The sequence below is a fragment of the Hyla sarda genome, chromosome 2 (genome assembly GCF_029499605.1).
Source record: "Hyla sarda isolate aHylSar1 chromosome 2, aHylSar1.hap1, whole genome shotgun sequence".
Classification (NCBI taxonomy): Eukaryota; Metazoa; Chordata; class Amphibia; order Anura; family Hylidae; genus Hyla; species Hyla sarda.
The window spans coordinates 82900790-82918339 of record NC_079190.1 but is presented as its reverse complement, the minus strand read 5'-3'; the positions used below and the strand labels follow the sequence as shown (position 1 = coordinate 82918339).

Below are 17550 nucleotides of genomic sequence, written 5' to 3'. Positions count from 1 at the left end.
TGTTTCCATGATGATTTAAAGTAATGAATCTAGCAGTGTTATTCAGTGGAACATCTAAGCCTCACCATCTGCCAGAACAGCAGCCAGATGTAAAGGAAAAAGACGGAACTGTCCCTGACTCACCTCCCTGACAGTTCTTTTCATACAGATGGCTGTGACTATGCATTTCTGAAAGCTTTACCAAATTGGGAATTACTTAAAGGGAACGTGTCATCAGAATATGACCTATTGTTTGTTTATATGTAAAACATATGTGTTTTTGTTTGTTTTTGTCATTTTTTGTTTTTCAATCTATATTTTAAAATAATCCTGAAATCTTGCAGTTTTCATTTTGGCCACTTGGTGTAAAACTTACCTGAGAATTCCAGTTTTGTACAGGTGACTTTCCAGCAGTGCCCTGCTTATCATTACGGACAGGATTACATTGAAAGTTCACACCAGCATATACATAACAGGTGCACGTAACAGTTGTTTCTTACAGATCAGCTTTCCCCTCCCCTGGGGATGACATCTGTAAAGGACACAGAGCATGATCTAATACCTTTTCAATTTGCGTCAGTTGGACAGTTTCAGTCTATTGTTGTTTATGTCCATGGGGATTACTGTAAAGCATATTTCTAAATGCTGTTAAACACAGCTCAGTCAAGATGGCTGCACTCATAAGAATGTGCAAACAAAGAAATAATACAATCAGGTTAGAAAAAAAAAAAAAACTTCAGTATTTGTCTCTAATCAGTAAAAAAAATAAAAATAAATTAAGCATGTCAAGCACTGAACCCTCCCTCATTCACCATGAATTTACTTCTCTTCTAAGTCTGCTGTGCAGGGTCTCATCATCCAATCACTGCAGCCACCTCCTGTAACCCCCTCATGTCTATTTTCATGCTGCAGTCTGATAGGACAGGAGTGAGCACAGACAAGTTTTAGTCCCGCCCCCACTTACTGGACTGTGTCCATGCCTGTGCAGCTCGGACAAAGATGATGCTGCAGTCGGACAGGATTATGTTCTGGATGGTATGGGGACCCCTAGTAGTGTTTGTTTGTTTTTAGGCCATGATGTCTATAAAAGGGAGATCTTTTATGAAGTATTTTAGAAAGGTTAATGTTTTGCCAAAATGTGCAACGTTTAAAAAGGTTTTGATTTTGACATTGGCTATTTAAAATGCCGGGTGCTGCACAGAGATTTGGGGGGGGGGGGGGTCCCAGCAGCAGGACTCCCGCGATCAGACATCTTATCCCCTATCATTTAGATAGGGGATAAGATGTCTAAGGGTGCAATGCTCCTTTTAATATGGAGTTCAGACTAGCATCCAGATCCAGCCAACAGTCCTATCTAATATCTCGCTGTGTGTTCATTCTCTTCTAAAATAGGTCCAGTTAGTTTAAAGACTTGGCAGAAATGATAGAATTTTCTAGATTTTATCCAGTGTGCACAGGCACATATTGTGGCGAAATGCAGCATTAACCTCTTAAGGACCCAGGGTGTACCTGTACGTCCTGAGTCCGCTCCCGTTCTATAACGAGTCGGGCCCGGACTTTAACAACGGCCTGTGCGGTGCCACGCACTATTAACCCTTTAGATGCAGCGTTCAAAGTTGAACGCCGCATCTAAAGTGAAAGTAAACTACCCCGGCTAGCTCAGCGGGCTGTTCGGGATCGCCGCAATTAAATCGCGGCACCCCGAACAGCTGTAGGACAGCAGGAAGGTCCCTTACCTGCCTCCTGTTGTCCGATCGCTGAATGACTGCTCAGTGCCTGAGATCCAGGCATGAGCAGTCAAGCGGCAGAATCTTCAGATCACGGCGCAAAAAATTAGCCCTCATACCGCCCCATACGCGGAAAAATAAAAAAGTTATAGGGGTCAGAAAATGACAATTTTAAACGTATAAATTTTCCTGCATGTAGTTATTCGTTTTTTTTTTTTAGAAGTACGACAAAATCAAACCTATATAAATAGAATAAAGAGAAGGTGTCTTTTTTTTTTTTTTTTCGTTTTGTCGTAGATTTTTGGGTAAAATGACTAACAATTTTCACCTGGTTCCAGAAAGTTAAATAGATTTGTAAATTACTTCTATTAAAAAAATCTTAATACTTCCAGGACTTATTAGCTGCTGTATGCTACAGAGGAAGTTAAGTTGTTCTTTTCAGTCTGACCACAGTGGTCTCTGCTGACACCTCTGTCCATGGCAGGAACTGTCCAGAGTAGGAGCAAATCCCCATAGAAAACCTCTCCAGCTCTGGACAGTTCCTGACATGGACAGAGGTGTCAGCAGAGAGCACTGTGGTCAGACTGGAAAGAACTATACAACTTCTTGTGGAGCATACAGCAGCTGATAAGTAATCGAAGGATAAGGTTTTTTAAATTGAAGTAATTTACAAATATGTTCAACTTTATGGAGCCAGTTGATATGAAAAAAATAGCTTTCCACCGGAGTACCCCTTTAAAGGGGTACTCAGCTGCTCAGCGTTTGGAACAAACTGTTCCGAATACTGGAGCCGGCGCCGGGAGCTCTTGATGTCACAGCCCCGCCCTCTCATGATGTCACGCCCCACCCCCTCAATGCAAGTCTATGGGAGGGGGCATGACAGCTGCCACGACCCCTCCCATAAGACTTGCATTGAGGAGGTGGGGCTATGACGTCATGAGGGGTGGGGCTATGATGTCGTGAGCTCCCGGCTTCAGCCTTTGGAACAGTTTGTTTCAAACGCTGAGATGTGGAGTACCACTTTCATGCTTTCACTATAGTCATCATGGGATTTCCATATCACAAGACTTAAAAAAGTACAAGACTTAAATGTACTTAAGTACAGAGAGAAATAACTATTGGTATAATCTTTATAGTTTTTATTTCTACAGGCCCATCCCGCTGCCCTTTGTCAGATATTCTGTGTATTCTGCTGTATGTATTTCCTCTTTACACAACAATTCTTATGATAGGGATAATGTGACACACTTAGTCCTGCCAAGTAATGTGTAAGCAGATCTTTTCCCCCAGTTATGAAAGACAAAATAATAGCTTTGTGTTTTAGGGGTTGTCCCAAAATGAAATATAATACTTATTACAGAACATACAGAGCAATATACAGACACAGCAGTCATTTGTTAAATGATTCCAGTTGAAACAGTGATATTACATACCTGTTATGGCGCCACCTGGTGATGTTTTGATTCCGCCTAGTGTGTCCATTGCTGGTGGTCGGACATGCTCAGTAGTACAATCCAAGCTGTAATGCTGTCCTTACAAGAGACATGAATTTAGTGTCTAGAAAAGCTCCAGGTATCACTATGTTTGGTTAAAATATGGAGTCACTCCTCATCCCTTGGACAGTCAGGCTCTGGGGGCGCCGTAATTAAAGTATGCTACTTGCTGTGTTGAGAAGCTCCAAGTGGAAAGTCCTAGATCCATACAGTGGGTCTATTGTATATAGCCTGTCGCCATGGGAGAAAGCATTTAAAGAGTACCTGTCATGATCTTGTTAAACTTTATAATCCTCCCAGTTTACTGCCCCCATCATCATAAACCACCCCCCGCCTTTATTTTTTAGTTTTCTACCTTGATATTGCTCTGTATTTTCTGCTCAGTCTCAGCCAGATTTACAGACTGAGAAGGGGCGTTCCCCAGCAGGTGTGACATCATCTGAAGCCATACAGGGGAGAACTTCCTCCCTCACTCTACTACACACAGCCCCTAGTAGCAGTTCAGTGTAACATGAGCTATGATTGGCTAAGGCTGCACATCCTTCAGCATTCCAGACTGCATTTCCTGATTTTGGACTTCTACCAGGCCAGCAGGAATCCAAAGTCTGTGCAAGAGATGGGGGGGGGGGGGGGGAGGGATGTGCTCTGGACAAGTACTCCCTCCTATTGGAAGATTTTTTAAACACAAATAAAACAGAAATTTTCATTATTTTATTTTTTTAAACAAAGTACATTTAGAAGATTTTTTTTATTTACTGTAGGGAATGCAATAGCAAAAATTTGTTTTTGCTCATTTAAGGGATTGATTGTTTTTTTGAATTCCAGGCATTTAGGGGAGATTATTAATTCACTATACATTGCAATTTTAACAGACAGAAGTTATATAGAGGCTATAGTTTGAACCGTTGTGTAAACCTAGCTTTACCTGCAGATCTGCTATCACCCTTCCTGGACCCTACTAGATAGAGATATTGATCCCTCTGCTTCTAGAGAAGGGAAGTAGTGGCATACCATTTACTAGTATGATTCATGCATTGTCTGTAAATGAACATACATACTTTCACATGAGCAACCTTTTTGGATGAAAGCCTGGGGATCTGGCATTTACCCCACCAATTGTATGGTTATGGATTTAGTACTACATTCTAGTAATGCGGCCTAAAAAACAAATTATGTGTGCACCTCCCTGTGCTCAATGTATCCGCTTTTCTCGGAAGACAATGTAGCACCTGAGGAGGATGTGGTAAGTAACCATGCTCCTCTACGTGACTGTGGTTGGCTCTGATTGACTACATTTACACTATGGTCTGGGTTGTAGCTTGGTTTCCCTAGTCAGGACTGCCATCAAAACTTTTGGGGCCCCTTACACATCTCAAGGCTTGGGCCCCCTCCCGTCGCCCACAACAAAGTCTACCCCCAGTGACCGCCCACTATCTTACCCATCGTTTATAAAAAAAATATATATTTTAAAACACAGGACAAGAAAAACGAGCCCTTTAGTTGAAAGAGGAAAGAAGGAGGAAATATCACTATAAATATTACCATCATACTGTTACTGACCAAATCCTGTATACTGAGATCAATATTAGTAATAATTCCAGTATACAAGGAGGAATATTATCACCGTACATATTATCATCATATTGTTCATAGTAGTGATCCTGCCGCTGCAGTCCCTGTGATTACATGTAGTTACATCTTCTGATGTCTACTCACATAAGGCGTCTTCTTGAAGTCACTCTCTTCTCTTTTCTTCTCTGTCTTGCTCTGACATCATGAAGTCTTCTTCCAATCATGACTTGTCTTCACAGAATCTGCCAGACAACATATTAGGCCCTGCACTTTTTTAGCACATTTCCCACATGTTCCCTACCTTAAGTGCCCCAAAAATATATATAAGGAAGTAAAGTGTGTTAAGGGAAAGGGTAGGGGGGTAGGTTGGAGGATTGGTTAATTAAGGTAGAACACCACCAGTAGGTCAATAATGACCCTAGTAGGTAATTCCCCCAGTAATGCTCCCAGGTAGGTAATATCCCAGTAGTCAGGCAGTAGTTAATGCCCCAGCAGGTATGTAATAGGTAATGCCCCAGTAGGTGGTAAGTTATTCCCCCCAGGTAGGTAATGCCCCCCTCAGTAAATAATGCTCCCAGTAAATAGTGCCCCCCCCCCCCCCAGGTAGGTAATGCCCTAGTAAAAAGTACTATCATTAACAGTGCCCCAGTAGTTAGTTCCCCTAGTAAATAGTGCCCCCAGGTAGGTCATGCCTCCAATAGGTTGTTCCACAGGTAGGTAATACCGCCAGTAAATGTAGCAGCACCAGTTCTATATGTAAAGGGCCCACAGCCCGTTCTGGTCTATGTGAGTAGGGTCACGGGGAGAGCAGTGTTAGGTGAGAGACCTGAGATAAGGGTCTGGCAGCGAGGTAGATATATATGAGATAGATATAGATAGATATGAGATAGATAGATATATGGATAGATAGATATGGGATAGATGGATAGATAAATATGAGATAGATGAGATGGATGGATAGATATGCGATGGCTGGATAGATAGGAGATGGCTGGATAGATATGAGATGGATGTATAGATAGATATGAGATGGATGGATAGATATGAGATGGATGGATAGATATGAGATGGATAGATAGATAGATATGTGATAAATTGATAGATAGATGGATAGATATGAGATGGATGGATAGATATGTGATAAATTGATAGATAGATGGATAGATATGAGATACCGTAGATAGATATGAGATGGATACGACCTGAAGTTAGTTCCAGAATCTAAGTGAGTAGGGGCCCGGGTAGGGGGAGATAGATAAATATATAGATATAAGAAAGATAGATAAATAAATAATTAGTTAAATAGATATGAGATAGATATGTGATAAATTGATAGATGGATGGATAGATAGATAGATATGAGATTATGAGATCGATAGATATGACCTGCAGTTAGTCCCAACATCTAAGTGAGTAGGGGCCCGGGTAGGGTTAGATAGATAAATAATTAGTTAAATAGATATGAGATAGATAGATAGATATGTGATAGATATGAGATATATAGATAAATATATATGAGATAGATAGATAAATGTCTCTGACTGTGTGGGCATGCTGTGAGTTGTAGTTTTACACAAGCTGGAGGCACCCTGGTTGAAAAACAATGAGATAGAGGTAAATGGACTCTATCTCAATGTTTCTTAACCAGGTTCCCTCAGCTGTTGCAAAGCTACAACTCCCAGCATGCCCACTCTGCGAAAGGCATACTGGGAGTTGTAGTTGTACAGTTTTGCAACGGCTAGAGGCACCCTGGTAGAGAAACAATAAGATGGAGGTAAATAGACACTATCTCATTGTTTCTTAACCAGGGTGCCTCAGCTGTTACATGAGATAGTTCAGTGTTTCCCAATCCAGTCCTCAAGGCACACCAACATTCCGGGTTTTTTCAGTTACTCCATTGGAATAGAACAGGGAAAAATTAAAATCCTGGACTGGTGGTGTGCCTTAAGGACTGGGTTGGGAAACACTGAGATAGTGTATTTTTATCTCCCACTAATCCCAACCTGCACCCCCAACACCCCTCCCCAGAAAGTTACTTAAAGGGGTATTCCAGGCGAAAATTTTTTTTTATATATAAACTGGCTCCGGAAAGTTAAACAGATTTGTAAATTACTTCTATTAAAAAATCTTAATCCTTCCAATAGTTATTAGCTTCTGAAGTTGAGTTGCTGTTTTCTGTCTAACTGCTTTCTGATGACTCATGTCCCGGGAGCTGTGCAGCTCCTATGGGGATATTTTCCCATCATGCACAGCTCCCGGGACGTGACATCATCATTGAGCAGTTAGACAGAAAACTTCAGAAGCTAATAACTATTGGAAGGATTAAGATTTTTTAATGGAAGTAATTTACAAATCTGTTTAACTTTCCGGAGCCAGTTGAGATATATATATGTGAGGGGAAGGGGGTGGGGCGTCCCTCGGCTCCCCTCCTCTGCTCTTCTCTTCCCAGGCAGACAGCGCAGCCCCAGCATTGATTTTACAGGGCCCGCATGCTACAGATGTACAGAAAAAATGTCCTCTCTATGACTCAGGCAGCGCCCGGACGTAAGTCTGCTCCTGGGCTGCTTTACCAGCAGTCTCCTGCTTCAGTGCTTGGCTGCTGCAGGGGGTGCAGCTGGGGTCCCCCTCTGGCAGCCCGGGCCCCTTACTGCTGTACTGGCCGTACTCCCTCTGATGGCGGCCCTGTCCCTAGTTATCCTTAAACTCTAAGGGTCTATTCACATGATGGAATTCCACCTCATGTGCCCATAGACTCGCCCATAGATTTCGCACTCCCAATCACACTTGCGGAATTCCGCAAACGGAAATTCAGAAGTGTGATTGGGAGTTCGGAATCCCATAGAAGTCTATGGGCTTTAATTTGAGGCGGAAATTCTACCGTGTGAATAGACCCTAATTCTTACAAAAAGGGATGCATTAGACTGAGTTTTCCCTGTATTTTCTTTGCAGCTGATTCTGAAGGGGTTTTGTGCTGTAATTCTATATAATTGAGATCTGTCGCACCATAATATCAGTGCTATCTGTGCACGGGGAGAACTAGCCCAGGGCTAGCTGCACCTTCTGTTATTTACTACTGGTAAACTGCTGTAGGGCCTTGTTCACACACCCAGCTTATTACTGTGCATTGACACTGTTAAAGCAGATAATCAACAAAAGGCATGAATACCGCCATCTGGATACGTTCCAGTAAGACTTGTATTCACCTGGTACGGTGTTCAATTTCACTCCAGCCGGATGGTACACCTTTTAGGGGAAGGAGTTGTGTCTTACAACCACAAAAGAGGAACCGAGCACTGTGGTAGAAAAGCAATTCTATTAGTGCTGGGCGGTATGACCAAAAATGCATATCACGGTACTTTTGTAAGCTATGGCGATTCCACGGTATTTAACGGTATTAACACCCCCCCCCGCCCGCTGTGGAACTAATCATATGTGACCCCCGGGCGCTGCTATATTTCTCTAAAACCGGCACATCTCATCCATTTAAAGCACCGGCGGCCCGCATCTCATTCATTTAAAGCGCCATGGCCCGCATCTCATTCATTTAAAGCGCCATGGCCCGCATCTCATTCATTTAAAGCGCTGCGGCTGCAACTCATCTGCGGCTGATAATTCATTCATATACCGCCCAGCACTAAATTCTATGTTTTCTGACTATATAATTTCATATGTTTTTTTTATTTATTTATTTGTAATTGAGTAGTCACATTGGGGCAGAATTCCTGTGTAATTTGCACCAAAACAAAACACATGACTTGTTATGTGACTTTTTGCCATGCCATAAAGGGGTGGGACTTTGCTATAATTGGTGTGACCTAAACTCATTACAGTCTTCAGATCTACCAGATTTATCAAACATCATTTTTAACCCTACAAAATATGCAGAGTTGCCCAAATTATGTTGACAATGTTTTGTAAACATTTAAAAGGGGTACTCCACTGCCCCAACAGCTGCCACGCCCCCTCTCATAGACCTGCATTGAGGGGGTGTGGCATCACAAGGTGCATAGCCATAATTTCATGACCCCCGCACCCAGCATTCAGAACAAAGTGTTCCAAACGCTAAGGCAGTGGAGTACCCCTTTAATTTTATTATTTCATTTAATAAATTATATCATCATCCTCAAGTTCCATTGTGCTTTACATATGATAATGGGGAGGTAAGTGTTCATAGTGCAGTAGCAGCAGGGTTACCTGTAGGTCCATAAGCTTGCTTACAGAGATGGGTCTTCAGGTTGCTCTTGAAGGTCTTGATGGTGGGTGAGAGTTGGATGTGTTGGGGGAGTGAGTTCCAATGTATAGAGGAAGCACATGAGAAGTCTTGGAGACAGTTGTGTGAGGTGCAGACAAGGTGAGAGCACAAGATGAGGCCTTGTATGTTGTGGTGAACAGTTTATACTGGATTAGTTGGGCAACTGGTAGCCAGTGAAGGGATTGGCGCAGAAGAAGTGTGGAGAGAGAGAGGGATCAGTTAAGCCGCAGAATTGAAAATGGATTGGCAGGGAGCAAACGTGTATAAAGGAAGACCACAGAGATGGATATTGCAGTATTCCAAGTGACAGATAAGGTCGTGTACCAGTAGTTTAGTTGAGTCAAAATTGAGAAATGAATTTGGAGGAGACAGGTGCTAGTAAGGGTCTGGAAGAGTGCAGAGTCGAAGATGACCCCAAGGCAGACTTGTGGGACTGGACGACAGTGGAGCCATTGACTGTGATTGAAAGATGGGGGGAAAAATGATGAATTCCGCTTTCTCCATGTTTAGTTTAAGAAAGCGAAAGGAGAAGGAAGATATAGTTGACAGACAATCTGGGATTTTAGATGGGTAAGAGGTGACTGGGCCAGAGAGGTAGATTTGAGTGTTGTCAGAATAGAAGTGTTACTTGAAGCCATGGAATTCTATATTCTGTTTGAGGCAAAGGATATGCAAAGGAATGAGTAGGGACCCCTGGACAGAGATTCGGAGACAGTAAAGGCGAGGTGAGGAGGGGATGTGTGATTGGGAGACCCTGAATGTAAATTGTGAGGAGATCCAGGAGGGAGTGGTCGACTGCGTCAAAGGCAGAGGTAAGGTCAAGAAGAAAGAGCGCAGAATATTCGTGTAAGGCTTTGGCCATGATTGGCCACCCTTGTTAGTGCGGTTACGGTAGAGCGGAGGGGACAGTAACCAGATTGCTGGTGGAAGAGTGAGCTGGATAAGAGGTGGGAGGACAGTCCATGGTAGACATATTGAGGGACATTTATCAATGTTTGCTTATGTATTCCTTTTTTTTAGTAATTTTTTCCTTACTTTATTTTTGCTTATGTGTGACTTATTTATCAACTGGTTTCAGCCTGTTGATAACTTTCTTTCACGTAAGCAATTTTTCTTTTGGTAGTAGCTTTATCTGCTCCATGTTTGAGCTGGAGTAAATTTAGTCAATTTTTAACCTTGTTGCAACTTTTGTTTGCGCAGTTGCGACTGTCGCAGTTAATAAATACCAGACTACCTGTAGTCCATTTTAAAATTATTACTACGTAGTTAAGTTTTGGAAAACTTGCTTTTCTCGCTTTCCAGTCAAAATGTCATTTTTAGTAAAAAAAAGTTAACCAAATCGCTTGATAAATGCCATTGTCATTGTTCAAGGAGTTTTGAGCTAAAGGGGAGAAGCTTGGTGGGGCAGTAGCTGGACAAAGAGCTCATACCCACACTTCTCAACTCCCACCACCTCCAAGAATTATGTGTAGTTTGCAGGGCAATGTCTTTTTTTCAACTCCCATTAAAGTCAATGGGAGTTAAGCAAATAGTCTGTGTTTAGGTTTCCCGATGAACTCCTGTTTTTCAAATAGGTTGGAGGGGTTGGGAGCCCTTGATCTAAACATAGGTGGGTGTCTTAGTGGGACCTTCATCTAGGGAACAATAAGTACAATATATGTAACAAAAAGGCACTTAATGATGTCATTTTCTGTATTTTAGGTATCGTCCATCTGTACAGTATTGTAGTAGATTACTTGCCTCTCTCCTTTATCTAAGCTCATTTGGCCTAAGTATACCTGCTTATAATTTTTGTCTTTGTCCCATGCATCGCCTGTAGTCCTCTGCCTTTATACCTAGTGGCCTTCACCTGAGTCAGCAGTTTCTGATAAGACATGGCATTTATTCAGTTAAGGCCAGGGCTGCGTGGTGATTTTGGCTGTGACCTAGGTCGCACTGACAAAAATTTCTATGCCGCACTGCAGTCATCATGCTGCAGCGCAGCACAGGTAAGTTTCATCCTAATAGTCAAATTGGCTGCAAAAATTAGCTTGCACATTGGAGCTCACTTATTGAGTCTATAATACAGCTAAATCAGTGTTTCCTAACCAGGGTGCCTCCAGCTGTTGGAAAACTACAACTCCCAGGACATGCTGGAAGTTGTAGTTTTGCAACAGCTGGAGACACCTTGGTTGGGAAACACGGGGCTAAATATTGGGCAGGCAGGGCCACACGAATGATCTCTGGATTATGTTTGGCCGCACATTGGTCTGTTCCATCAGTGGCCTGTCCCTATAAATCACAAAGGTGTCTGCTCCTCCAGAGCGTGAGGTTCTCTTTGCAGCTGCTCTTGCTTTGTCTAATGTTTGGGGTCCGCCATACCGAAAGCCCATCTATTAAAAGGGTTATCCACAATATATTTAAAAAAAAAACACCAGCGAACAGTTTTTTTTTTTTTTGGGTGATATTGCAGCTTTGAACATGTGAACAGGTAAAAAGAATATAAGTAACTTCCATGTAGGTACCATAATCCCTGTAGTGTCTCATGTTTATCAACCATGACTAAGGGTGCCTAGGCTCCAGAGATGCGTCAGTATTAGGTCTGCAATTTCTGTAATGTTTAGACCCGATGAATAAATTTGAAGTCTTTATAACTGCACCTGATTAATCCAATTGTTCAGTGATATGTAAAGTGTCTGGGATCAAGGACACAACCGTCAGTGAGACTCTCTTGTACTGGGCATTTGTACGAGTTCTTGTGCAAATGTCCCCAATACCTAATCTGATACCTGCCAGCAGGACCTGCTTACTATGGGGTACTTCTGCTGCCTACTATGGGGGAACTTTTGCCTACTATAGGGAAACAGCTGAATACCTAATGTGGGGGACATCTGCTACCTACTGTCGGGGACATCTGCTGTCTAGTATGGGGAAACTGTTGCCCCCAGAGAAATCAGCTTTTTTTTTTGACACCTGGATAATCCCTTTAAAGGGGTTATCCAGGAAAAAAACTTATATATATATATATATATATATATATATATATATCCACTTGAGCACCCCTTTTATGGCATTTCTAACCACTGCTGTGACCCTTTTTTCCTGGATAACCCCTTTTAAAGGGATTATCCAGGTGTCAAAAAAAAAAAAAGCAGATTTCTCTGGGGGCAACAGTTTCCCCATACTAGACAGCAGATGTCCCCGACAGTAGGTAGCAGCTCATAAGTACTGAAAGGATGTCCCCGACAGTAGGTACCAGCTCATAAGTACTGAAAGGATTAATATTTTTTACTTCTATTAAAAATATTAATCCTTTCAGTACTTATGAGCTGCTGAAGTTGAGTTGTTCTTTTCTGTCTGTGTTCTCTGATGACATGTGTCTCGGGAACTGTCCAGAGTAGAAGCAAATCCCTATAGAAAACCTCTTCTACTCTGTGCAGTCCCCGAGACAAGCAGAGATGTCAGCAGAGAGCACTGTTGCCAGACAGAAAAGAATAACTCCACTTCATCAGCTGATAATTATTGGAAGGATTAAGATTTTTTAATAGAAGTAATTTACAAATCTGTTTAACTTTCTGGAGCCAGTTGATATAAAAAAAATAAAAAAAATTCCTGGAATACCCCTCTAACTCCGAATTCTATGTTGAAAGTTTGTTTTTCTAGAGCAGACCATATGTGATGCCTTTATAATGCATCCAACCCTGAAGAAAATAGTGTAATAGCCGGTATTACTTAAGATAGTGACGTACTTTAAGACCACAACTAGGCAGTTTAATTTACTGTTCCGCGCGGAGTGATGTATTGGGACTAGATGGCATTCTATATATTCTGCAGGGGTCCCTGGGGAGTGCTGCAGTAAGTGCTGCATTAGGGTTGGGTCTTAGCTAGACCTGCCGGCCAGACATAACGTCAGCTTCTTCCATTAGAAATACTAAATACAACGTAGCGGTCTATTCACATGTACAGCATCAAAATATGCATAGAATACCGCAATGTGTGAATATACCTGAAGACTGTCTTGTTATCAGGGATTTATTATGACGTATACAGAATGATAAATAGAGTTTCTGCCATTGTGGTGTAATTATTTATTAGCGTTTTATTCTGTTTTTCAGTCCTATTTTATTTAGCATCAGGATCAGTTTCTCGCCCCCAGCACCCTCCCCTTCTATTTTAACACATGTAACCTCAGTTTCCTCCCAAATACTGATAGTATCATTGGCACATGATAGTCACATCTTAGTAACAAACAAACAGAAATAAATATCAGGGTTTTGGAAGCACAAAAAAGACAGAAATGAAACTTTTGTGTGGTTTTTCAGTTTTTAGTTAGTTTCACATAGTCATTATATACTTTTTAGGTGGGTGCATATATAGAGCTGCCTTTTCCAATTGGTTTATAATGAAAAAAAGACCTTGGTAACTACTGTTTAACATATATATATATATATATATATATATATATATGGTGACGCCCTTTAAATTCCCTTACTTATACACCACATAAGGAAGACCTTCAAACTTCATGAACTGGGAGGATGTATAGAATTGAATTTAGTCTGAAGAACTAAAAGCCTAAAGGGTTTATTGTTTAACCGTAGGATAGAACCGTGTTTCCCAACCAGTGTGCCTCCAGCTGTTGCAAAACTACAACTTCCAGCATGCCCAGACAGCCAAAGGCTGTCCGGGCATGCCGAGAGTTGTAGTTTTGCAACAGCTGAAGGCATTCAGGTTGGGAAACACTGGGATAAAGGATAACGAGCCAGTAGGTGGGGGTCTGCCCACTGGGACCCCAATTGATCACAAGAACCAGGATGAAATGTGTCCAGGAATGTGTATATGTGTCCATTGCTCCATTCATTCTCTGTGGGGCTTCCAGTTATCGCGGTGCCCCATAGACAGTAATGGAGTCGATATATATTATAGATTGAGAGACAAGAAGGCATGAATTTGCAAACATGGCATTGGTGGATAGGATATGATCATAACTCGGGACTCTTATGGCGAGTCACATGGCGCAAGGTCACAATGCATATGTGGCACTTGAGCTACTGTTTGGGGACTACTAGTATCTCATTGTAAACTCTTTTGGAGCTATATTTTGTTGGAGCTATATTTTGGTCATCCGGTCACCCAGCCTGTATATACAGTTATTAAAGGGGTAGTCCAGTGCTGAAAAACTTATCCCCTATGCTAAGGATAGGGGATAAGTTTCAGATTGCGGGGGGTCCGACCGCTGGGGCCCCACGCGAACTCCTGTACAGGGCCCCGGCTTGCTGGCCAGATCGCGGGTGTCGACCACCGCACGAAGCGTTTGCCAACACGCCCCCTCAATACTGTGTTAAGGCAGAGCTGGAGATTGCCGAAGGCAGCGCTCCGGCTCTGCCATATAGTTTGTATTGAGGGGGCGTGTCAGCCGCCGCTTCGCGTGGTGGTCAACACGCCCCCTTCCCGTGGGCTGACAGGGCCCCGTACAGGAGATCGCGGGGGGCCCCAGCGGTCGGACCCCCTGCAATCTGAAACTTATCCCCTATCCTTAGGATCGGGGATACGTTTTTCAGCACTGGATATCTCCTTTTAAAGAGTACCTGTCACCAAATAAAACTTTTAATATAGTGTTCCTTGTGTAATTAGCAGACACTTTCCCATTCACTTGCTTTTTAAAATGATCAACATAAATATGTTTAAAATGTAATATAAAAAAACGGCCACTAGGTGGCTCGGTTCTATTCCCTGCCACAATGAATACAGTGAGTTTGGTCTCCTCCCAGCATGGCAGGAGTCCAAACTCAGGAAATGCTTCTGGCTGTACAGAGCATGATTGATAGCTGCACAGAAAGCGAAAGCTCCATAGATTCTCACAGAAAGCTGCACAGACTGAAAGCTACTGGAGAGCCTCACTGATAGCATGCAGACTGAAACATGCACAGAGCCTGAGGTCTTCTATTCGTCACAGCACTGCAACCAGGTGAGGGCGGAAGTGGTCCCCCAGCAGGCTTCAGTGATGTCATGCCTGCTGGGAAATGCCCACTTTCTCTTGCTGGGAGATTGCACTATGTGATTAAGAAGAAAGGTAAGATACAGAGCTTTTTAAAGCTGGAGCTGGAGGGGTGTTAGGAGTCGTTAGGGAACAGCCTGAGTTAGTTTAGAACAGTTTATTTGGTGACAGGTACTTTTTAACTGTGTAAACCATTGACAAACAGTACTAAAGAAATGTAATACTATGATATATGAAGCTGGCATTGTCCATTGCAGCAAATAGCATTGGAGTTCTGTGTAAATGATGACTTCTAGTTCTGATTTGAGCTTTAACCCATTTGGTTTTGTTCCCACAGGTCACCTTTCCCGACGTAGAAAAAGTAGAATGGTTGAACAAGGTAAGTTATGTATACCTGCCAGTGACTGTGTTGCCTTTCAGTATACCCCTCATATCTGTAGTAAAGTCATTTTTTGTAGAGATCCTGAGGTTTGCAGATTATTTTCTCCTGCTGACTGAAACCCAGAGGATTTGAATTGATTTTGTCCTGTTCCTGACTTGTAAATGGTCCTAAAAAATTGAGTTATATCATATTATAGCCTTAGGTGTCAAGATTCCTTCCCTATTTTTACTTTCTTTCTATGACTCCCGAGATATTGAGGTTTTCACATTTGGTTGACTGTCTACTTTTCACTGAATTCTCAGATGGGAGGGAACTTTATTGTAAATTGATTGGCTGAGCCAGCAGGTCCTGCACTGAGCACTCATCTTGGAAGCAGGAAGAAGACAGAGGATCGGTTGACCAGATGAAGCTGCGGCTGCTCTCTTAGAGTAGAGATGGGAGTTGCCATGCCAGACAAAATGTCATAAATGTTTGTGGCTTTATTTGCCCAATTCTTGGACAATCCCTTTAAGGCCTGTTTACATTTCCATAACGTATCAGTTTTTTGTTTTTTTTGTGTGTACACAATCCATGTTTTTGATTACAGCTAATTAAACAGAAACAGTGAAAAAGAGACAGAAAATATATAGATATAGATATTTGTAAATGGACTAGCTTCTAATCTGGTGGACACTTTCTGTCGCAAGCATCACAGTACAGTCCTACATATTCTTATAACCAATTGATACCAATTGATGGTTTGCATATGTAGGATTATAATTTATTTTTCAAAGCATGGATTCACTGCATGGAAATATATTGAACTATGTCTGTTAATTTTTTTTTCTTTTTTGATTAATTGTTATATATTATCTATCGCACAGTGATTGAGCCTATTTATTTAGTAGCCTTAGGATGTGCTTTTATGTTTTCATAGGTTACTTTTTTCTCCCTAAGTCTACGGGCTACATGTTGGACCAACTGGCTTTTCATGAGCTTTTCCCAGTATATAAACACACTATGGAATGTGTTAGGGATATAGTTAAAAATAGACTTTCTCCTATGAAGCAGTTTTTTTTTTAAAGATTTCTATGTGTTATTTCTTCTGTTTCAGATTCTAACCCAGATGTGGCCTTTCATAGGGCAGTACCTGGAGAAGCTGCTTATAGATACTATGGCACCTCTAGTCCGTTCATGTAACACCCACCTGTCCACATTCCACTTCACAAAGATCAGTGTTGGAGAGAAGGTAACCGTCATGTTAAATGGTATTTACATATTTGCTGGGATTTGGCATGTCTGAACTCAAAAATAGAACAGAATATTTAAAGGGCACAGATCTTTTGTATAAATTTATATATCTCAGTGTATGTTCCAGCATCACTTCCAATTGGCTTGAAATATTTTGATGAAACTTTTTATACATGTTACTTTAAAATCTACAATAAATATAGGATAGTTAAATTAACCCTAACCAACATTTGCGAGGGTCAGAGTTTTTGTCTAAATTCCAAGGCAAGGCTATGGGACCTCCAGTACCTTACTCCACAAGCTTTGCTCTGCATCTCCTGGTGAGGGTGTCGGTCCAGCTTGCAAGCCTTTAGCCACACCACTTCTATTTTCAGCCCTTTTTTGTTTCTGCTCAAGACCAATAACACAATTTTAACCTGATACACCCACATGACAGGTCCTTCACCCACAGTCTCTTTATCACTCCTTTGCGCCACCTGAGGACGTGAAGTAAAATAAATAACTGTTTCTATTGCAACAAACTGTTATAAAACACACAAACCCTATATATCCTGGCATTATCTAGTCTGTAGTACATATGCTTTAATGTGTAAATGAGCCCATGACCATTGTACTTTCAGAAGAATCTGAGCATATTTTAATGACAGTAATTTTAGGATTTCATTCTCCTTCGTACTATTACACATAACTAGAGATGAGCGAATTTACAGTAAATTCGATTCGTCACAAACTTCTCGGCTCGGCAGTTGATGACTTATCCTGCATAAATTAGTTCAGCTTTCAGGTGCTCCCGTGGGCTGGAAAAGGTGAATACAGTCCTAGGAGACTCTTTCCTAGGACTGTATCCACCTTTTCCAGCCCACCGGAGCACCTGAAAGCTGAACTAATTTATGCAGGATAAGTCATCAACTGCCGAGCCGAGAAGTTCGTGATTAATC

The 17550-nt window shown here is 41.8% G+C and overlaps 1 protein-coding gene across 1 annotated transcript in view; it reads left to right on the top strand.

Annotated features, from left to right (window-relative positions):
• ESYT1 (extended synaptotagmin 1) overlaps nt 1-17550 on the top strand; it is a 122177-nt gene that overhangs the window by 30335 nt on the left and 74292 nt on the right. Inside the window, exons 2-3 of the mRNA XM_056562314.1 lie at nt 15338-15379; nt 16476-16610. Of these exons, the coding sequence (XP_056418289.1) occupies nt 15338-15379; nt 16476-16610 (177 nt within the window). The remainder of the gene's footprint in view (nt 1-15337; nt 15380-16475; nt 16611-17550) is intronic.